Raw genomic sequence first — 18304 nt, forward strand, 5'->3', positions numbered from 1 at the left:
ACAATTTGTTTTTAAATTTAAAAATGATATAAAATCTCATATCACAAAGAAAGAATACAAAAATCATGTTTGTACAACAATATTTTGAACACAAGCAACTTAATTGAGGTTTAAAGGGTAATGAATGAGATTGAAAGTAAAAAACTTAATCAGAAAAAGACAAAAAGAAAATGGAAATAAAAGTGGGGTACGTGGCAGTTATTGAGCAATAGTAGTCAAATCGCTTGCCTACACTTAAATCGTCCTTCTTACTGTTCTCCTCCATAGCTGTAGTGGGTCCCACCAAACCCCCAAAACCCATTCCATTTTCTTTCTCTTTCTCTCTTTATCTTCTCTATTTATTTATATTTTGCTTCTCAATCAAATTAACACCCCCACAACAACAACAACAACAACAAAGCCATATAATAGTCTAGTCTCTCTTCTTCTTCTCTACTACCAAACGACACTAAATTCCAAAAACGACATTAAATGAGATATGGTGGGACTGAGTATATTATTGGAAGGTCATCAACATGAGCAGAGTAGTAGTAGTGTTAATAATAAGAGCAATAAGAGTAGAAGTAGTTGTAGTAGTAGTGGTAGTGGTAATAGGAGTAGTAATAGTCCTCAAGTTATTAACAAAATCACCATGATCAACACAAATCAATCTCCTTCTTCTTCTTCTTCTTCTTTTGTTTACAGAAACTTTGCTTCGGTTTCCTCTGTTCAAACTCCAACTTTTCTGGACCATTGTTTTCTCTGCAAGCAGAAACTTTTGCCCGGTAAAGACATCTACATGTACAAGTAAGTCCAACAACAACAACAATGAAAACGACAATTTTTTTTGTTTGTGTATTGTTGTCGTTTACTTCTCTGGTTTTTCAAATTTCCTTCCTTTTGGAAACTGCATGACTCAAGAGCCAACAAGTTTCGGTTTTTATGTGTTGGGTTGGTTTTGTTGGCTATTTTGAGTAAAACCCAGATCATGATTTTCGAAAATATGGTCAAAAAAAGGTTGTTTCCTATGTGGGGTTTGTGTATACATATATATATATAATATTTTATATATATTGTATATGTGTTTGTTATTGCAGAGGAGACAAGGGTTTTTGCAGCGTGGAGTGCAGAGGAAGACAGATTTTTATGGACGAAGAAGAAAATCTTTTCAAGAACAACTGTTCATTGTCTTCCATGAAACCCTCCTCTTCTTCATCATCATCATCTTCATCTTCTTCTGGTTCTCGGCACCGGAAAGGCACGGCTGGAAACTAGAGAGTAAAAAAAAAGCCAGTTATAAAAATTGGTTTTTTACTCTTTCTTTTTTGCACTTTAAACCTGTTTTGACGGTTTTACCCTCGGTTGATTTTGTAATGACTGTAATGCCCTTTGCCTCCTACTATGAAGACAAAAGAGTCCTTTAACTTGTTTATTTTGGTGTATGGAGATTTTGGGGTTGGCCTCCTCAATCCTCATCATCGTGTAATCTCTGTGGGTTCCCCCATTCCCATAGTTTAATTATCAGAAAAACAAGAGAAAAGTTAAAAATGATTTTAACCTTTTTTTTTTGTAACGGTTCAAAGGGCATGTATGGTATTTTATTGTATGCTTAATGAGAATTAAGTGTAGTTGTTTATTAATTAATTACCTTTCTTCTTCTTCTTCTTCTTTTTGATAAATCACCTACCATTTATGTTACTTTTGGTTATGGTGATTTGCACAATTCCCTTTAGTGGAGAACATAATGAAGAAAGAATTAGTACTTAGGGAACAATGTCATGGTCCCAAAAATAATGGAATTTTTTTATTTTTTTACTTTACTATTTTTTTTTAAAAAAAAAAAGAGATAAAAAGAAAAAAAAAAATGTGTTAACTCTTGAGAGACCATTAGTTTGTCACTTTCTTTTGGGTTTGGTTTTGTTACTTTTTTTTATTTTTTGTAGCCATTCTACTACTTTAATTCCTAGTTGTACTTTTGCCTTTTTTATTAGAATGGTACCTGAAGGTCCACTCAATTCTATTGCTTCTAATTACATTTACATAGACTTACATTAATACTTACTGAGTTACTGATGGATAATCAATGCTTCTTATCCTTAACCACCTTTTAATTTTGTCTTTATATATATCTATGTAATTATGAATAGACAAAAAAAAAAGGACAGAGTAGGACCAACAATGCTTTTAACTTAACACACATTTTCGTTCTTGAGGTTTCTAAGGTGGGTACGCCTCATTAAGAATTCAAGATTCACAAGCATGGTAATTTTGGTCGTTTTGATCATTAAAGCTATTATTATTATTATTATTATTATTATTATTATTATTATTATTATTATTATTATTTCTCACTATAAACCAAAACAAATAAATAGGGGAAAGATAAAATGTTTAAACGCTAATTAGGATTTGTGTTTTAAATTTTGACATATTATAAATTGTCTTTTAATTTTTTAGGTCATCAATATTTTTTTTTTAATTATTAAAATTATTGGATTCATATACTTTTATATAAATTTGGTAATAGATGTATGATGTAGACAGAAGTGAGAGCTTGATTTAATTCATATCAAAGTTCAGATAGCACATAAATTTTTTATCACATTACATTAAGTATCTGTTAGTAAAATTTTACGAAATTGGATGGAGTTTTTGAATCTAATAGTTTTGTTTTTAGTTTTGGAAGAATTTTAACAGCCTAAATGTGGAAAAATTACAATTAATAGTGCAAAATCGAAACGATAATCAAACAATTAGCAATGACAATATTACCAAACACAAGCAATATTCTCTCTCTTTTCTCTGCACATTTCTCTCTCTACCCCTCAAATTTTCTCTCTCAATCTTAAAACTCAATTCGATCGTCATGTTTGAAAAGATAAGTGTTGGTGGTGTTAATAGGTTAAGGATCAAGATCCTAAAGTCGGTGGTTGCAAGAAGCGAGGTTGTTAAGTTAGTTAGGCAATAACCAACTCTTCTTTGAGCGAGGTCTCCACGTCAGCATAAGTATGATGAGTGCATCCAGGAGTGTGTATGAAGGCTTCCAGAATCACGGAGTAAAGCACTCGCTGAAAAAACTTCCCTGATAGGAAAGTGGCAGTTGGACTCGACTATCTGAGACTCCTTTCCTAGAGAAACAACTAGCCATCCTAAACTCCTTTCCGAAGGAAGGATAACTTTCTCGAGGACTACACTTGTAGTGGACATGATGGTCATTCAGGAACTTCCTTTCGGATGGCAACCATCATTCCACAAGACCTTTTTCAAATGGACAAGTAAGCAGTCTGGGAACATACTTCCGGGAGACAAATAACTTTTGAGGAATAACTTTTGGATACCTTTTCATTTAGATGAACTATACCACAAATTCTACCTAGTTACTTCAAATTAAAAGTATTAACAGTGATAAAGAAAGAATGCAACCATCATGGTTGGTGTTCTAGGAATCTCAGTATACTAACTTCTGAGAATTATCAAGTTCAAGCAATGCTTGAAGCTGTTAATAGTTAAGACCTTAGTTTTAACATTAGAAAGATTAACTTTTATTCTGACCTTTCTAAATCAAACAACCCTTCTTCTATCTTCTCTCTAATCCAGTAGAGTCTTATATCTATATGAGTTGCCCTTTTCATGATAAACTAGGTTATTACAAAGATGGATGGATGACTGGCTATTTGAATACACATTCACTCCCCCTTTGATTTGTTTCAATTCAATAAGAACTCCCCAAAGCCATAACGCTTCCTTGAATGCTTTCGCAATACCCATGAATTGTGCTTTCATGGTGGAAAGAGAAACCACAGAATGTAGTTGGGCCTTCCAGCTTATACAGTTTTGGTTTGTCAAGAAAACGTAGGAAATGGTTGATTTTCTGGTATCTTTGTTCGAGGCATAGTCAGCATCCACGACCTATTCTTACTCAATTTATCCTTTTGTTTTCTCATAGGTTAGACCATAATCTAAAGTGCCCTTCAAGTACCTTAATAACCATTTGAGGGCCTTCCAATGTTCAATGCCAGAATCGGACATGAAACGACTTAGGATGCTTAGAGCATGAGCTATATATGGTTTGGTGCTCATCATCACATACATTAAACATCATAAGACCATAGCATAGCGTACATCCATCATTTTCTCTTTTTCCTTAAAACTTTTAGGACATTGTTCCTTCGACAAAATAAATTTCTCCCTAACGAAACGGATGTACTTTTTGCATCTTCCATGTTGAACTTCTGAATAACTTTCTTGATGTACTCGGACTATTTGAGGATAATGGTCCCTTCCTTCAATACCAAGTATTTTTTGAACTATTCCAAGGTCCTTCATCTCAAATTCTTTTTTCAGCTTGGCTTTGATACTTTTAATCACAGATTTATCCTTGCTCATGATGAGCACATCATCCACATAGAGCAATAAGAACATGATTGTAAATTGTTCAAGATTCTTAAAATACAAGCAGTGATCATATGCAAATTGTTTGAACTCGATTTGTTGCATATAGGTATCAAAATGTTTATTCCATTATCTTGGAGACTGTTTCAAGCCATATAAAGATATATTAAGCTTGCATACCAATTCAACTCCTTTCCCTTTTACTTAAAACTCAGATGGTTGCTTCATGTAGATCTCTTCATCCAAGAATCTATTTAGGAAGGTAGTCTTAACATCAAGCTGTTCAACTTCAAACTCCATTTGAGCTACTAAAGATAGCTTCAATCTTATTGTTTTGTACTTTACCACAAGTGAGAATATTTCAGTGTAGTCCATTCCTTCCACATGAGTAAAATCCTTAGCCAATAATCTGGCTTTGAGCCTCACTAGTTCATTCTCATTGATTCCCTCTTTTACCTTGAGAATCTATATGCACTCCACAATCTTTTTATTCTCTCACTTTGGTACAACAACATAAGTCTTGTTCTTCTGGAATGAATTCATCTCCTCATCTATGGAGTGAAGCTATTTTGACTTATTTCTACATGAAATTGCCTCTTCGTAGCTTTCGAGTTCTTTAATTCTAGTTTGTTGTACTGCTGCCAGTGCAAATGCTATTAAGTCTGCTTCTGCGAACCTTTTCAGAGGGTAAATCTCTCTTTGGGTTCTATCATGTGCCAATTGATAACCTTCTAGACCTTTTTGTTTGAATCCTTCTAGAACCTCTATTTGGTCTTCATTATCTTCCATCTCTACACCAGCTTTCGTCTGAGCATTGTCTTTTGGTTCCACACTATAGCTTTCGTTTGTGAACCTTCTTCCAAGAGTTTCATTCCGTAATCCACTTCCATGCATGTAGTGTTCTTGTTTCTTGTTTTTCTTGCATTACACAAAGACACACTACCTTTCCCAGAGGTCAAGTGAGGATATTCCAACTCATTGAAAACAAAATTTCTAGCAATCACAACCTTTGGTTTACCCTTCCTAAAAATGCAAATTCTATACCCCTTGGTACCTAAGGCATAACCTAGGAAAGTTTTCTTAACGGGTCTAGGTTCCAGCTTGTCAATAGATTAGTGTACATATGTTGTGCACCCAAATATTCTTAAATGTGTTAGGTTAGGGGTTCTGCTGTACCAAATTTCATAAGGTGTTTTTAAGTCTATCACTCTATTTGGGCTTCTATTTATAAGGTAGGTTGCGGTTTTTAGAGCCTCTCCCAAAATAGTTTTTCTAATTTGGATCTGAATAATAAACATCTAACTTTGTTTAACAGGGTTCAATTCATCCTTTCAACAACACAATTTTGCTTCGAGGTCTTCACTATGGTTCAATGCCTAGTGATTCCAAATTCTTGACACAACTTGTCAAATTTGAAGTTAATAAACTCCAACCCATTATTCATCCTAAGGTTCTTAATTTTAAGATCTATTTGGTTTTCCACTTGAGTTTTCCAACTCTTCCAAGCACTCGTCATTATTTGTTAGCAAATAGGTCTAAACATACCTACTATAGTCATCAACTATTGAAAGAAAATATTACTTACCGAAGTGAGTAGGCACCTTGTATGGCCCCCAAAGATCAGCATGCACATATTCGAGTATATTCTTAGTTGTGTGCCTTGCCGGAGTGAACTTCAGCTTATGTTGTTTCTCTAAAATACAAGCTTCACAAAATGGTAAGGAAAAAGAATTTAAATTTTCAACTATACCTTATTTGTGCAGTTCTTTGAGGCCTTGTTCACTGATATGTCCAAGTCAGTGATGCCACAGTTGCATACCCAATTCTAGCCCTTTCACCATGCTTGCTTCTACGATTGGGATAGTTTCTCCTTGGAGAACATATAAATCATTGATCTTTTCACCTTTCATCACTACCAAAGAACCTTTGGTGATCCTAAAGTTTTCGTGCATGGACTTGTATCTGTATCCTTCATCTTCAAGCACACCCAGAGATATGAGGTTTCGTCTAAGTTCCAGGATGTGCCTTACGTTCGTTAGCACCTTGATTTTGCCATCATATTGTTTGATGGCAACCTTCCCAATTCCAATGACCCTGCATGAATGATCATTTCCTATTAGAACTTTACTTCCATCAACTGATTTATAATCAAAAAATGATTCTTGACTTGGACACATGTGATAAGTGCATCCGGAGTCGAGAATCCACTCCTTGTTCATTGAGGACTCCGAGCTGGAGAATCATTCTCCATCCATGGAGCAGACATCATTATCCTTTGTAATTGCAGTAAAATCCTTCTCGTGGTGATGATGTCGGTTGTCCTTCCTATCTCCATTGTGAGATTTGTTGAAACCTTGTTGCTCCTTGTACTTCTTGCAAAATCTTTGCAAGTGTCCAAACCTTCTACAGAAGTAACATTTTTGAGTTTGCGTCTCTCTGGAATTTGATCTTGATTGAGAGTGATGGTGTTTACTCTTCGAACTTACTTTCTCAGGTGATCTTTATCTTTCCAGATACACTTCTTTTTTCTTGGATTCCTTCTCCAATTGTAGCTTAAAATCTTTCAACTTAAGTGCGGTACGAACATCCTCCAATGCAACCACGTCTCTGCCATACTTGATAGCGACCTTTACTTCTTGATATGAAATTATAAGTGATCTCGACAAAATGATGACCTAAATTTCTTTATCAACCTTGTGATTTATATTAACCTATTCCATAATAATCTCATTAAATCTATCAGTGTTATCATGTAAAGAAAGGAAAGAACCCATTCTAAAATTGTATAACCTTTCTAGCAAATTGATCTTGCTAGCTATTGATAGTTTTAAGTATAATTCTTCCAACTTGTTCTAGACTCCTTTTGCTGTCTTCTCTATAATGAGTTTTCTTCGTACACTGTTTGACAAATACATGATAATTGTCTAGTACATCATCTCCTCCATTTCTACAATTTCCTCTGGTTTCTTCTCGGCTAAAAGTTTCTCATCTCCAAGGACCTTGGATACCTTCTGGTGCACTAGGATTCTTTTCAAACTTTCTCTCCATAATGTAAAGTCTCATGTTCCATCAAATTTCTCCAATTCGAATCTCGCCATTGATGACATTTAAGTTTCTTCAAGAATTGCAGCAGAAAGAATCTTGATTCTGCATTCTTGATTGATTACCAAGCTCTAATTTATGGAAAAATTATAACTAATGATGCATAATTAAAATGACTAAACTTTAAACAATCAAACAATTAGCAATGACAAGATTGGCAAACACAAGTAGTAATCGGATGAAAAAAAAAATAGTTATGAACAGAGTATGAACAACCAGAAACAATTAAAGCAGAAAAAAAAAGAAATCACCAACAAGATATATACTAGTTTAAGTCTGACAGATCGATATTATATATGGCTCTACTCCAGTTCTGGAACACATCCAAAATCTTCTTTGTTGATTGAGTAAGAACAAGTTCCAATACAGTCAAGATCGATTCTCTAATGAGTTCTCTCAAAGTATTTCAACTCTCACACTCTTATCCAATAATCTTCTTCATCTATAGGAGATTCTTCATACAAAATCTAAACCCAATCTCTCTCTCTCTCTCTCTCTCTCTCTCTCTCTCTCTCTCTCTCTCTCTCTCTCTCTCTCTCTCTCTCTCTCTCTCTCTCTCTCTCTCTCTTTTCTCTGCACCTTTTTCTCTCTCTACCTCTCAATATTTTCTCTCAATCTTGAAACTCAATATGATCATTACGTTTGAAAAGATAAGTGTTGGTGGTATTTATAGGCTTAGGATCAAGATCCTAAAGTCGGTGGCTGCAAAAAGTGAGGTTGTTAAGTTATTTAGACAATAACCAACTTAACCAACTCCCCTTTGAGCGAGGTCTCCACGTCAGCATAAGTATGAGTGCATCTAGGAGCGTGTATGAGGGCTTCCAAAATTATGGACTAAGGCACTCGTTGAATGAACTTCTTGGATAAGAAAGTGCCTGCTGAAGTCGACTATTCAGGACTCCCTTCTAAGAGAAACAACCATCGGGAACTCCTTTTAAAGGGAAGGATAGCTTTCCTGAGGACTAAATCTGGAGTGGACATGATGGTCATCTGTGAACTCCCTTCGAGATGGCAACCATCATTCCACGAGATATTTTTCAAATGGACAAATAAGTTGTACAAGAACATTCTTCCGATTGGTAGATAACTTTTCAGAAATAATTTTTGGAGACATACTATACCACACTAAAAAATTTAAAAATACGATTTAATACATATCCAGGAAACAAAAATCTTAATTAGCTTTTATAAATGTCGATGACTCTAAAGTTTATAATGGTTGTACTAAGTTTAGATGATATTGACAATAGTTCCCTTCATCATATATAGATGAGTTTAATTATTACTTTTCTTTAACAACATTGGCAGCCATTCATTTAGTCATCCTTTAAGAAAGCATTATGACAATTAGGAGTATGGATAAATCGATCCAATCTAATAACAATTGACCGATTCAATTATAACTGACCGCTAAACATTGGATATCCAATTGTGATCGGATTGAATTGGATATTATTTTTGAATATCTAATTGGATCGAATCGGATGTTGGATGGAGTAGCCAAAAATTGATTACATTTAACATCTAATCGAACTAATTAATATTTTTATTTATTTTGAATGAATAATTAGATTTTATGTTGTTATACGTAAAAATATATATATATATATATGAAAATTAATATCAAAATTTTACTTTTTTTTTTGGATTGGATAGATCTAATTCAATTCAATAAATACTGATCTAAAATATTAGATAGATCGATTTGATTCAATCCAATAAATACTAAGTCTAAAATATTGGATAAACCCTAATTAAATCAATAGATATACATGAAATACATCTAATAGATAGAAGCGATCCAATTTAACATTCATTGGATGTTGGATCGATTAGATGACTGAAATTGATTAGATTGGATCGGATGGTAAAATCTATCATCCAATATATAATTGGATCGGATCTGAATAAGCTTAAAAACATTAAATGTGATTCAATAAATACCCCTAATAACAATGCATAATCACATTTGCAGTGTTCAAATTAATATAATCATCCTTTAAAAAAAATATACACATTTATGCATATATAATGTAAACTTTAGCATAAAAATCAATTATTAATTATATAAATAATGATAAAAACTATCATCAATGATAATATTATGTTTTAAAAAAATATATATATTAAAACCTTTCATTAATAACAATTTTTCTTCATAAAAAAATAATGACTGATAACATTGTTATTCAAAAAAAAAATGTAGTCTTGCAGTATATATATTAATACATATTTTCTTTCAAAAAAATAATCAAAAATTTACACAATACACTTAAAAATAAACTTTATTTTAAATATTTACAATTTTTTTATATTTTTACGAATTTTATTTTACATGTTCTTACTTATTTTTTTTTTACAAAATAAAAATATATGTTTTACATTGTTTTCTCATAGCAACAACCTAAAAACAACATTATTCTACAAACAATTACACCATGTATTGCTATAAAAAGAAATCCTATTGCTTTGTAACAGCAATATAGTTTCGAAAACAAAGAAAATATAATACTCTGCATTTTTGTAAAAAAAACTCGTAAAAATATAAAAATAATATTAAATTGATTAAAATATAAAAATTTGTCAACTTTATATATTTTACAAAATAATCCAATAAAAAACCAAGTTAGTACAAGTTTTTTATTTCTTTCTAACTTTACAGAAAATACATAAATATAGTATTACATCACCGATTTAACACTTATTATTCTATTAGAAATTAATATTGTTTTTTTAAGTAGTAAGACATGGAGGGATTGGAACAAGAGTCAAGAGACTTAAGACCACAATATTTGTGTGTGTTTGTATGTTTGTATGTGTTATATATATCTTAAATTAAATTAAATATTTCACCATGTATATATAGGACAAAATAAAGGTTGGTAGTAATAATAGGATAGTGGGTGAGATTAATTTTGCTCTTTTGTATTTGCTCATACCATAAAAATTGAAGAAATTTCAAAGTGATGTAATGTGGTCATAGAAATATGGTAGCCCACACTCTTTCTTGCACTTGATATGATGAGATCTGATTTGTTTTGATTGAAGATAATGCAAAATCTCTTGAGATATGTACTATATATGCAAATAACAACAATTTGATTTCAATAATGGGAAAGCTAAATCATCAAGCAAGAATGAGTTAAGGAGCAATAAGTAACCACTTGCCATTTTTTCAAAAGAAAATATCATAAAAGGGAATGAGAATCAAGACCAAGGAATCAAACTTTTTTTCTTCTTTTCTTTGAGCTTGTCAAATGCAGTTGTATATATACATATATAGAAAAAAATATATATTAAAAGCTAAAGTTAGAACCTTAAGAAAAGCATTATACAGTTACAAGGAGTGAAGAAGAGAATGCTGGCACATGTTAATAAAAATTAGGGACTTGTTTGTAAAAACAAAAGGAAAGGGCTAATTAATTAATATATTAATAAAGAGGACTGTATTGTAATAGTACAAGAATTGAAAAAGATGTTCAACTGAAGGAAGCATAAAGGATAATCAAGACAAGACCAAATATGATAAAAAGATGTTTCTTTTAAAGGAATTAGAGGATACCATAACCAACCACACACTCCGATCTTCTGTTAGTATATGGAGATTCTATCTTCTTCCTTAGTATCAGCATTAATGTCTTCTGATTCTGTCAGACAAATACCCATTATTTTTCTCAATGTGTTTTAGCTTCCTAACAAGGTAACAACATTTTTCACTAAGTTTATCTCTATTTCCTAGAAGCATCTTTTATACCACTGGGATTAGGTAAAAGACTTTAGCAACATCGCATTGAGATTTGGGGTGATGATCTTCATCTCATTTTTAATTTTAACATTTGAGAATAGAATAATCTACATGGGATATTTGTGATGAAATTCTTTTAATATTTATAATTGTTACATATATATAGGGATACAATTTTATACTATTAGTGTACTTTCACGGAATATATTCTGTGATGTACGGCAGCCGTTAGATGGGGTAGTTATTTGATCTAAGGGCTGGAGTTGATCTAGGGATAATTAGCGTTAAAAAATGGAAACGTACCATGAGACCTATTATTACATACCCTGGGACCCATAAATAAATTCACACACATTATTACATATCCTGGGACCCACCTGCCGTACAACGGAATGTATTCCGTGTTTTGCATTTCAGGGTACAAAATCAGCTGCCTATATATATGACTCTAATTAAAAAAAAAAAGTGACAGCAAAAATACCTTATCTTACGATTTTGTTGCGGTCTTACTACTTTTTGGCTATTAAGTGTCAACTCAGAAACACATGGCGATGTATTATTAGACTACGTATTAAATAAAGGGAAATTTACATAATATACTTATTTTTGCTATTTTTTTACATATATACTGTGAGGCGGTAATGTTTACATTTTTACTGTGTATATTATTTAAATTTTATACGGCATGCTTTTTCTTTTTATTTTTGACAGTATATGGCAGCTTTTTTTTAAACCTTTATTTATATATATATATATTTTATAGTGACAAAAGCTGTCACTTTTAATTGAGTTTCATTTTACGTTTTGATGAAAGTGAGTCACACTCCATGAAAGTGACAACACACCAACTCCTATCACACCTATTATTATATGAGCCACTGGTCCATGTCGTCTCTACTCATCACATTCACAACCACAAATAAATTAAACTTTCAGACCAAATATTTTATCAAACACCTTTCCTTCTAAACTATTTTCGTTAACAAGAACAACATGAAGCACCGTTCTTTTTAGAAGATGGGTGGACTCATATGATGAACATGAAGATAAGGTGTCATGTAATAAGTTAATCGCTCTTCTTCTCGTTCTTCTTCTTCATGGGTCTCTTTCTTTTGTTTTTTTTTTTTTTTTCAAAATCCATACTCTTATCATATTTTTTCTCACTATCTTCCTCTTTAAGTTCTCTTACTCTCTCCATTAACATATAAATTTTTTATTTTATTTCTTCTTCAGTTCTTCTTCTTCATCTTCTTCTCATTTTTTTACTTTTTCTAATTTTTAGTCACACTTTTGGGAGGAAATAAAAGAGTGGTTTTTTTATTTGATTTTCTAGATCTGTTCTTGTAAATATAGGTTCTAGTACTTCAAAGAACACTAAATCAAAAATACCCTCAATCTGTGTTGGAGAACTCCAACTCTGATTTTGAGTTTGAGCCAAAGTTCCAAAGTCTCCCAAATCTCATAAGGTTTTTTTCTATTGATCTTGTGTTGTTTTAAGGGTTTTTTCAAGTTGATTATATTTCCTATTTCTTTTCTTTTTTTTTGGATGTTTTTTTTTTGTTAGTCCTATTCTATAGTTTTCTGTTTTTTTGACTCTGTGTCTTGTTGTTGTTTTGGTTTTATTTTGTTAACTCTTAGGGAAAGGGTAAACACCAAGTGAAGATTGTTCAATCAACTGATTTGTTTGAAGACATAATTAGGAAAAGAGTTGTCGAGGTGTGTCATTTCATTATTTTAGTTTTAATGTTTTTTTATGCTTGTTTTTTATGTTCTTTATTATTTTTTTTTTTTTGTGTTGTTTTAGTTTTGTTTTAGTAGTGTTTTCTTATGTTTTTTTATAGGATTGGGAATCCAAGTACACCCGGTCGGAATACTACCATTCCAGAGTTTTTTTATGCTCGTTTTTTATGTTTTTTTTTTTTTGTTTTAGTAGTGTTTTCTTATGTTTTTTTTTATAGGATTGTCACATTCTCTTGAAATAATTATGTTCTTTTTCCCATTGTCCATTGCTCTTTATGAGAACTGGTATAGATTTCATGTCCTGTCATTTTTTACAATATTTCATTTATGTGGCCTTTTTTCATATTAAAACAACAGTAAAATAACACTACAAAACAGTAATTTGTTGTTGATTTAGTATTTTTTTCTCTTTGCCAGATTTTATAGTTTTTTCCTGGTGTTTCTATAATTCTGGTGTTGATTTGTCCATCCCCAACCACGAAGGAGAGGTGATGTTTGTGTTTTGTTACTGTTTACAGTATAAAAGTAAATATATTGGGCATGGACAGTATAAAAGAAATAAAAATGGGCTTGGACAGTAAAAATGTAAATTTTGCCGTGTCCCAGTATTTTTGAAAACATTTGGTAGAAAAACAGTATTTTTGTAAATTTCCCTAAATAAATTAAAGAAATATATCGTCACGTATTTCTGAGCTTGCACTTAGTAAACTTAATTGACACTTAATAATTAAAAAATAATACGATTATAACAAAATCGTAAAATAAGATACTTTTGCTGCCAATTTTTTTAATTAGGATCATATATAACAATTATAAATGTTAAGAGAATTTCGCTACAAATATCTCTAATATACATTATTACTCCCCACTCATTATTTTGAAAGTGACCACGAGTCACGTGGTTTGGGACAGCCCATTAACACTAAGAAATAAGTACCTAATAATTAAGAAATGTTAAAAGATACCAGTAGTGCCTAGCACTCTCATATATATCAATATCGCTATTTATCCAATTAAGTATCAGATCTCATATAGTTTTTTTTTTTTACGTATGGTCCGATATAGTTTAATATAATAACTTTTAGAGAGTATCGCTAAAATTGTAAGGCAACACGTGAAGGTACTAAACACCAATATCTGATTGGAATGCTCCTAATAATTTGTTTCATTGTTTATTGTGATTTTTGATTTAGCAATATAGACAAGTAAAAATAATTGAATAGAAAGATGGAAAGTCATATAATCTAAAGTCCAAAGCCAAAGGAAGTGGATATTAAAATATACAAGTTAAGCACAAGAATGTTCAGAAACTGGTTTTAGGTGGTAGAGTATTTCAAATAATACATACAAGTGCTATTTAATCATATGATCATTAATAATCACAGCTCTCATCACCTTCTCTTCTTAGTCAACAATCCTTAGCCAGATTTGAACAGCAAAACTGCTTTCTGATCCAAGTAGAAATAAACAAAGTGGTTTGTCTCGTGGGTCACGTATGAACCTGCAAAACGAAATGCGAGAAACGAAGACTGAACATTATGAACGTAATTCGATCAATAGATAAATAAATTTGTTCTTTCAACATTACATCCAAGAAATAACCAAATGTCTGGGAAAAAGGATGAAGCAAACTCCTGATATTTTCTTATAAGAACATTATCAGACAGATGCAGCTAGAACGAAATCATAGAATACCCTATTGGAGCTTTCATTGAAGATTCCAAAAGCTTCATGGAACTTCACTTTTAGACAGTAATTACTAAACTTTCAAACCTCTGCTGCTATTTCTACTCTTCAAATAATCAAAAATGGGATATTGCTTTGCAGAAAGGAAATAATTTGACTCACAACTAGTATGATTCTCACTATACATTCCTAAAGTAAAACCACAAGCTAAGTTGCTCCAACTACAGGACTTAAACTACAAATTAAAAATGCCCAAAATGTAAATCTAATGGACTAGCAGTAACTTGAGAGTAATGATAGAGCAAATAAGTATTACACTCACAGACAAACAACATTTTAAAGTTTAGAAGCCATGCAACATCACTGAGTAGAATGCTTTGAGTGTAATATGCGAGTCTACCTGTCATTACATCTAACTTAATACTGTATATGTAACATATACCATCTTGTTTTTGCATTATATGAAATACTGAATCTTCTAACTCCTGACCAAATATGAGTTGAAATTGCCTTTAACACAATCTGAAAACACCAACTTGTCCAATGCATGAATAGGAGGAAATTCTTAAAGGTATTCAAATTTTAAATCAATTACTTAAACCAATCAAGGCCTATCTACAAAATGACCAATTGTTTAGTTAATTTGTTGCTTTTGAAGTCCAGATGTCTAAAATGTAAACCTCAGACATTAGATAATATTCTAGAAAGTCAGATTCTAAAATTTATAAAAAGATATAGATACATAAATTTAATTCAATTCTGTTTTAGTAAATACTCAACTATTTTATCATATACTTGTTTGACAGTTTACTCTTTTTTTTCCGCAATTAGGTTCTTGAGTTTCGCAAACAATATAGTTAATTAAGTCCTTAATTTATTTCCTAGGCAAAAATAATAATCTCAAGAACATTACCAAACATCGAAAAATCTAGAGAGCAAATATGCTAATAACCCTTACTTGAGCTTAATTATAAGGACCAGTATAATCAAACACTATAAGCACTCATAAGGAATTAATTGTAATTACAAAAATTGGGTATGAATTGTTGGATGAGATTTTGAACGCAATCTTTATGCAGCAGATGAATTATAACACGAAAAAGTAATCAACCCGATGAAATATAAAATTGAAGTGTTGAACCAGCGAACACATATCAACTTACTCTTCCAATATTATAAACTTTCCATGAGTACACTAAAAAGGTAGAAAAATACAACTTATCTAATTCATTTGTAGACCTGACAAAATAATGTATAAGAGAAAAAAACAAAAATGAAGAGTTGAAGAGATTGACTCATAGAGTAAAAGATCCAAGAATGACCTCTTCCCATGGCGTTCATTATGCTTGATGTGAACCATAACTAACATAAGCTTATAGGCAGGTAGGATCTTAACTTAAGACCATGTTAGGTAAAAAAAAGATGAATCTGATCTTATGTCATTAATGAACGGACTTTTCTAGTAAACCTTGAACCAAAGGAACAAAAGAAAGACAGTGCTATCGAGATTGAGATCAAGAATGTGCTAGAGTAACTTCTATAGAACATCAATCAAACTGGCCTGTGGCCCTGTGGTCCTGGTCCAGCCATTCAATGGTAAACCACTAATCGAGTGTGATCATTAATACTTAAATTCTTCCAAATGAGGAACATGGTAAGAATTTCATTAATCAATTTCCATACTGCTGTATTAAATATATGCCTAGCATGCTCTTGTTAGACATAGACAGCCTCAATAAGCTAGGGAAAAGGACTAATGTAAATCTAAGAAAGACAATAAATGATGTCCATTAGATACTCTAGAAACAGACCCACCTTATTATGGGGATAAACATGTCAAGCTAATGAAAATGCTAACACAAAAGGATAAACATAAAAACAATTGATCAATGCTTAGATCTACACACTTCTGATCACACAACCCTATAACTTGAAAACCCCAAATGGAAACTAACAAGCAAAAGGGGGCTTTCCAACAAGTTGATCATCACTACATACTAAATCTGAACAAGACCCATCACAGAAAACCAAGAAAAATCATTGAAAGAAAGTTGAAGAGAATTACCAAAATTTCTACCGACGATGCAATGCCAAGTGGGTCCGTGCTTCTTATCGAATTCTTTCTTTATATGCTCTGCAACATCCTTTTCCACACCATTCTTCTCAAACGCCTGCAAATCAAAAACCAAAAACAACAAATTTCTCAATAAAAAACGATGCCCATTATAGAATTAAGCTTAACAAAAACGAAAAACATAAGTGGAAAAGAAAAAGAAAAAAAAGAAGCTAACAGCTATGGCGATGTCGATAGCTTCCTTCTGCATGTCCCCAAACATGTCGGCGCTCTTGATGACCACACGCTTTCCGGCGGGTGCAGCGGTGGCGGCGGCCGACAAGGGTTTTCTGTCGTCGGAGTTGAGCTTGGCCGTCAGAGCTCCGGGGACGCTTCTCTTGGCGTCTTCGTTCATTTTCGACTGGTTTTGCTTAGCTTCTACTCAAAATGATTTGGTACAAGTTCAACACTCACAATCACCAAAAAAGAATGGATTTTTTAGAACAATAATGAGAAAGAGAAAAGCTTTCTCTCTCTTCCTCACTTTCTCTCTTTAAGTTTTACCAGAGTGTTGTTTGGTATTTAAGAAAAGGAAAGCTGAAAATCAGTAGTGTAAATTTACTGTCACAGAATCTTATTATTGAAGCTTTTTTAAGCATCTCTCATTAGCTTAAAAATACATTATTTTAAAGTCTATAAATAGCAATTAGTTTTTTCTAAAAAAATTAAATAAATTGAAATTAGTACTACTAGTATTCAATTTAACTTTCTTTCAAACAATTATTTATTTTTTTTATTTATATGTTTATGGGTGTTTGGAAAGCCGAGAATTAAAATTGAATGTAATGGAAGGTAATTACACAATTTTACGTATTTGTTTGATTACGTAATTACATTATGAGAGGTCTTAAATTATAATCTCCAATTCTCATATGTTAGAAATTAGATCTAAAATATATATGTGTTATCCGTATTTTTGGATGTCTGACACGTGGCCATCATGGAAGGGTGCCACTCTGGATCATCCGTGATCAATATATGCATTCCGCTTAATGACACTGAGGAGATTATTATATTCCGGAAGCCAATCAAAGGTCTTCAAGGCTAGTGAGTACAGATAGGGCTACAGGTCTTTCACTATCCATCCGCAATTGGGGAGGATCAGAGTTACCCAGAGCTTCAAATATTTCATAGAGGTAGTGGGCCAGTGTAATCTGGGAAGGCTTTGGCTCATTGATCCTAGAACTTATTCGACTATACCCTATCTGGAACGCAAAGTGACGGTTACCCATCCTTTGACACCGAATCAGATCTTGTCCCCTGCATTAGACCATGGTAGTGTTCGTACGAGCCTTTGAAGCCCCCCTTTTGTCCAACAGCTTGTCTAGGCAACAACTTTTCAAGGTGAAACCTTTGAGTAACGCGTGTCCTTATTCACATGAAATCCTACTAGCCAACAGTCAGATCTTCATGTTGTAGTTCCTGCCCTTGCAGCATACTTAGTACAAAATCTTAGGTGGGTAAAGGGAATGCACTTACCCACATGTAAGCCTATAAATACTCTTATTTTTTATGTACAAAGGGTGAACAATTTTATTGTAACGTCC

General features: G+C 32.4%; 2 protein-coding genes across 2 annotated transcripts; one reads left to right on the forward strand and one right to left on the reverse strand.

The window, feature by feature from the left end:
- The first annotated feature begins 255 nt into the window (after positions 1–255).
- On the forward strand, positions 256–1623 carry LOC115724111 (FCS-Like Zinc finger 15). Its single transcript, XM_030653575.2, has 2 exons — positions 256–786; positions 1077–1623. Exons 1-2 carry the CDS (start codon positions 479–481, stop codon positions 1252–1254), a joined length of 486 nt encoding a protein of 161 aa, XP_030509435.1. The 5' UTR covers positions 256–478; the 3' UTR covers positions 1255–1623.
- Positions 1624–14203: 12580 nt separating this feature from the next.
- Positions 14204–17368, reverse strand: LOC115723196 (uncharacterized). Its single transcript, XM_030652630.2, has 3 exons — positions 16936–17368; positions 16710–16815; positions 14204–14459 (listed from the first exon to the last, which is right to left on the reverse strand). Exons 1-3 carry the CDS (start codon positions 17110–17112, stop codon positions 14377–14379), a joined length of 366 nt encoding a protein of 121 aa, XP_030508490.1. The 5' UTR covers positions 17113–17368; the 3' UTR covers positions 14204–14376.
- Positions 17369–18304: the final 936 nt, after the last annotated feature.

Source organism: Cannabis sativa, chromosome 9, assembly GCF_029168945.1.
Source record: "Cannabis sativa cultivar Pink pepper isolate KNU-18-1 chromosome 9, ASM2916894v1, whole genome shotgun sequence".
Lineage (NCBI taxonomy): Eukaryota > Viridiplantae > Streptophyta > Magnoliopsida > Rosales > Cannabaceae > Cannabis > Cannabis sativa.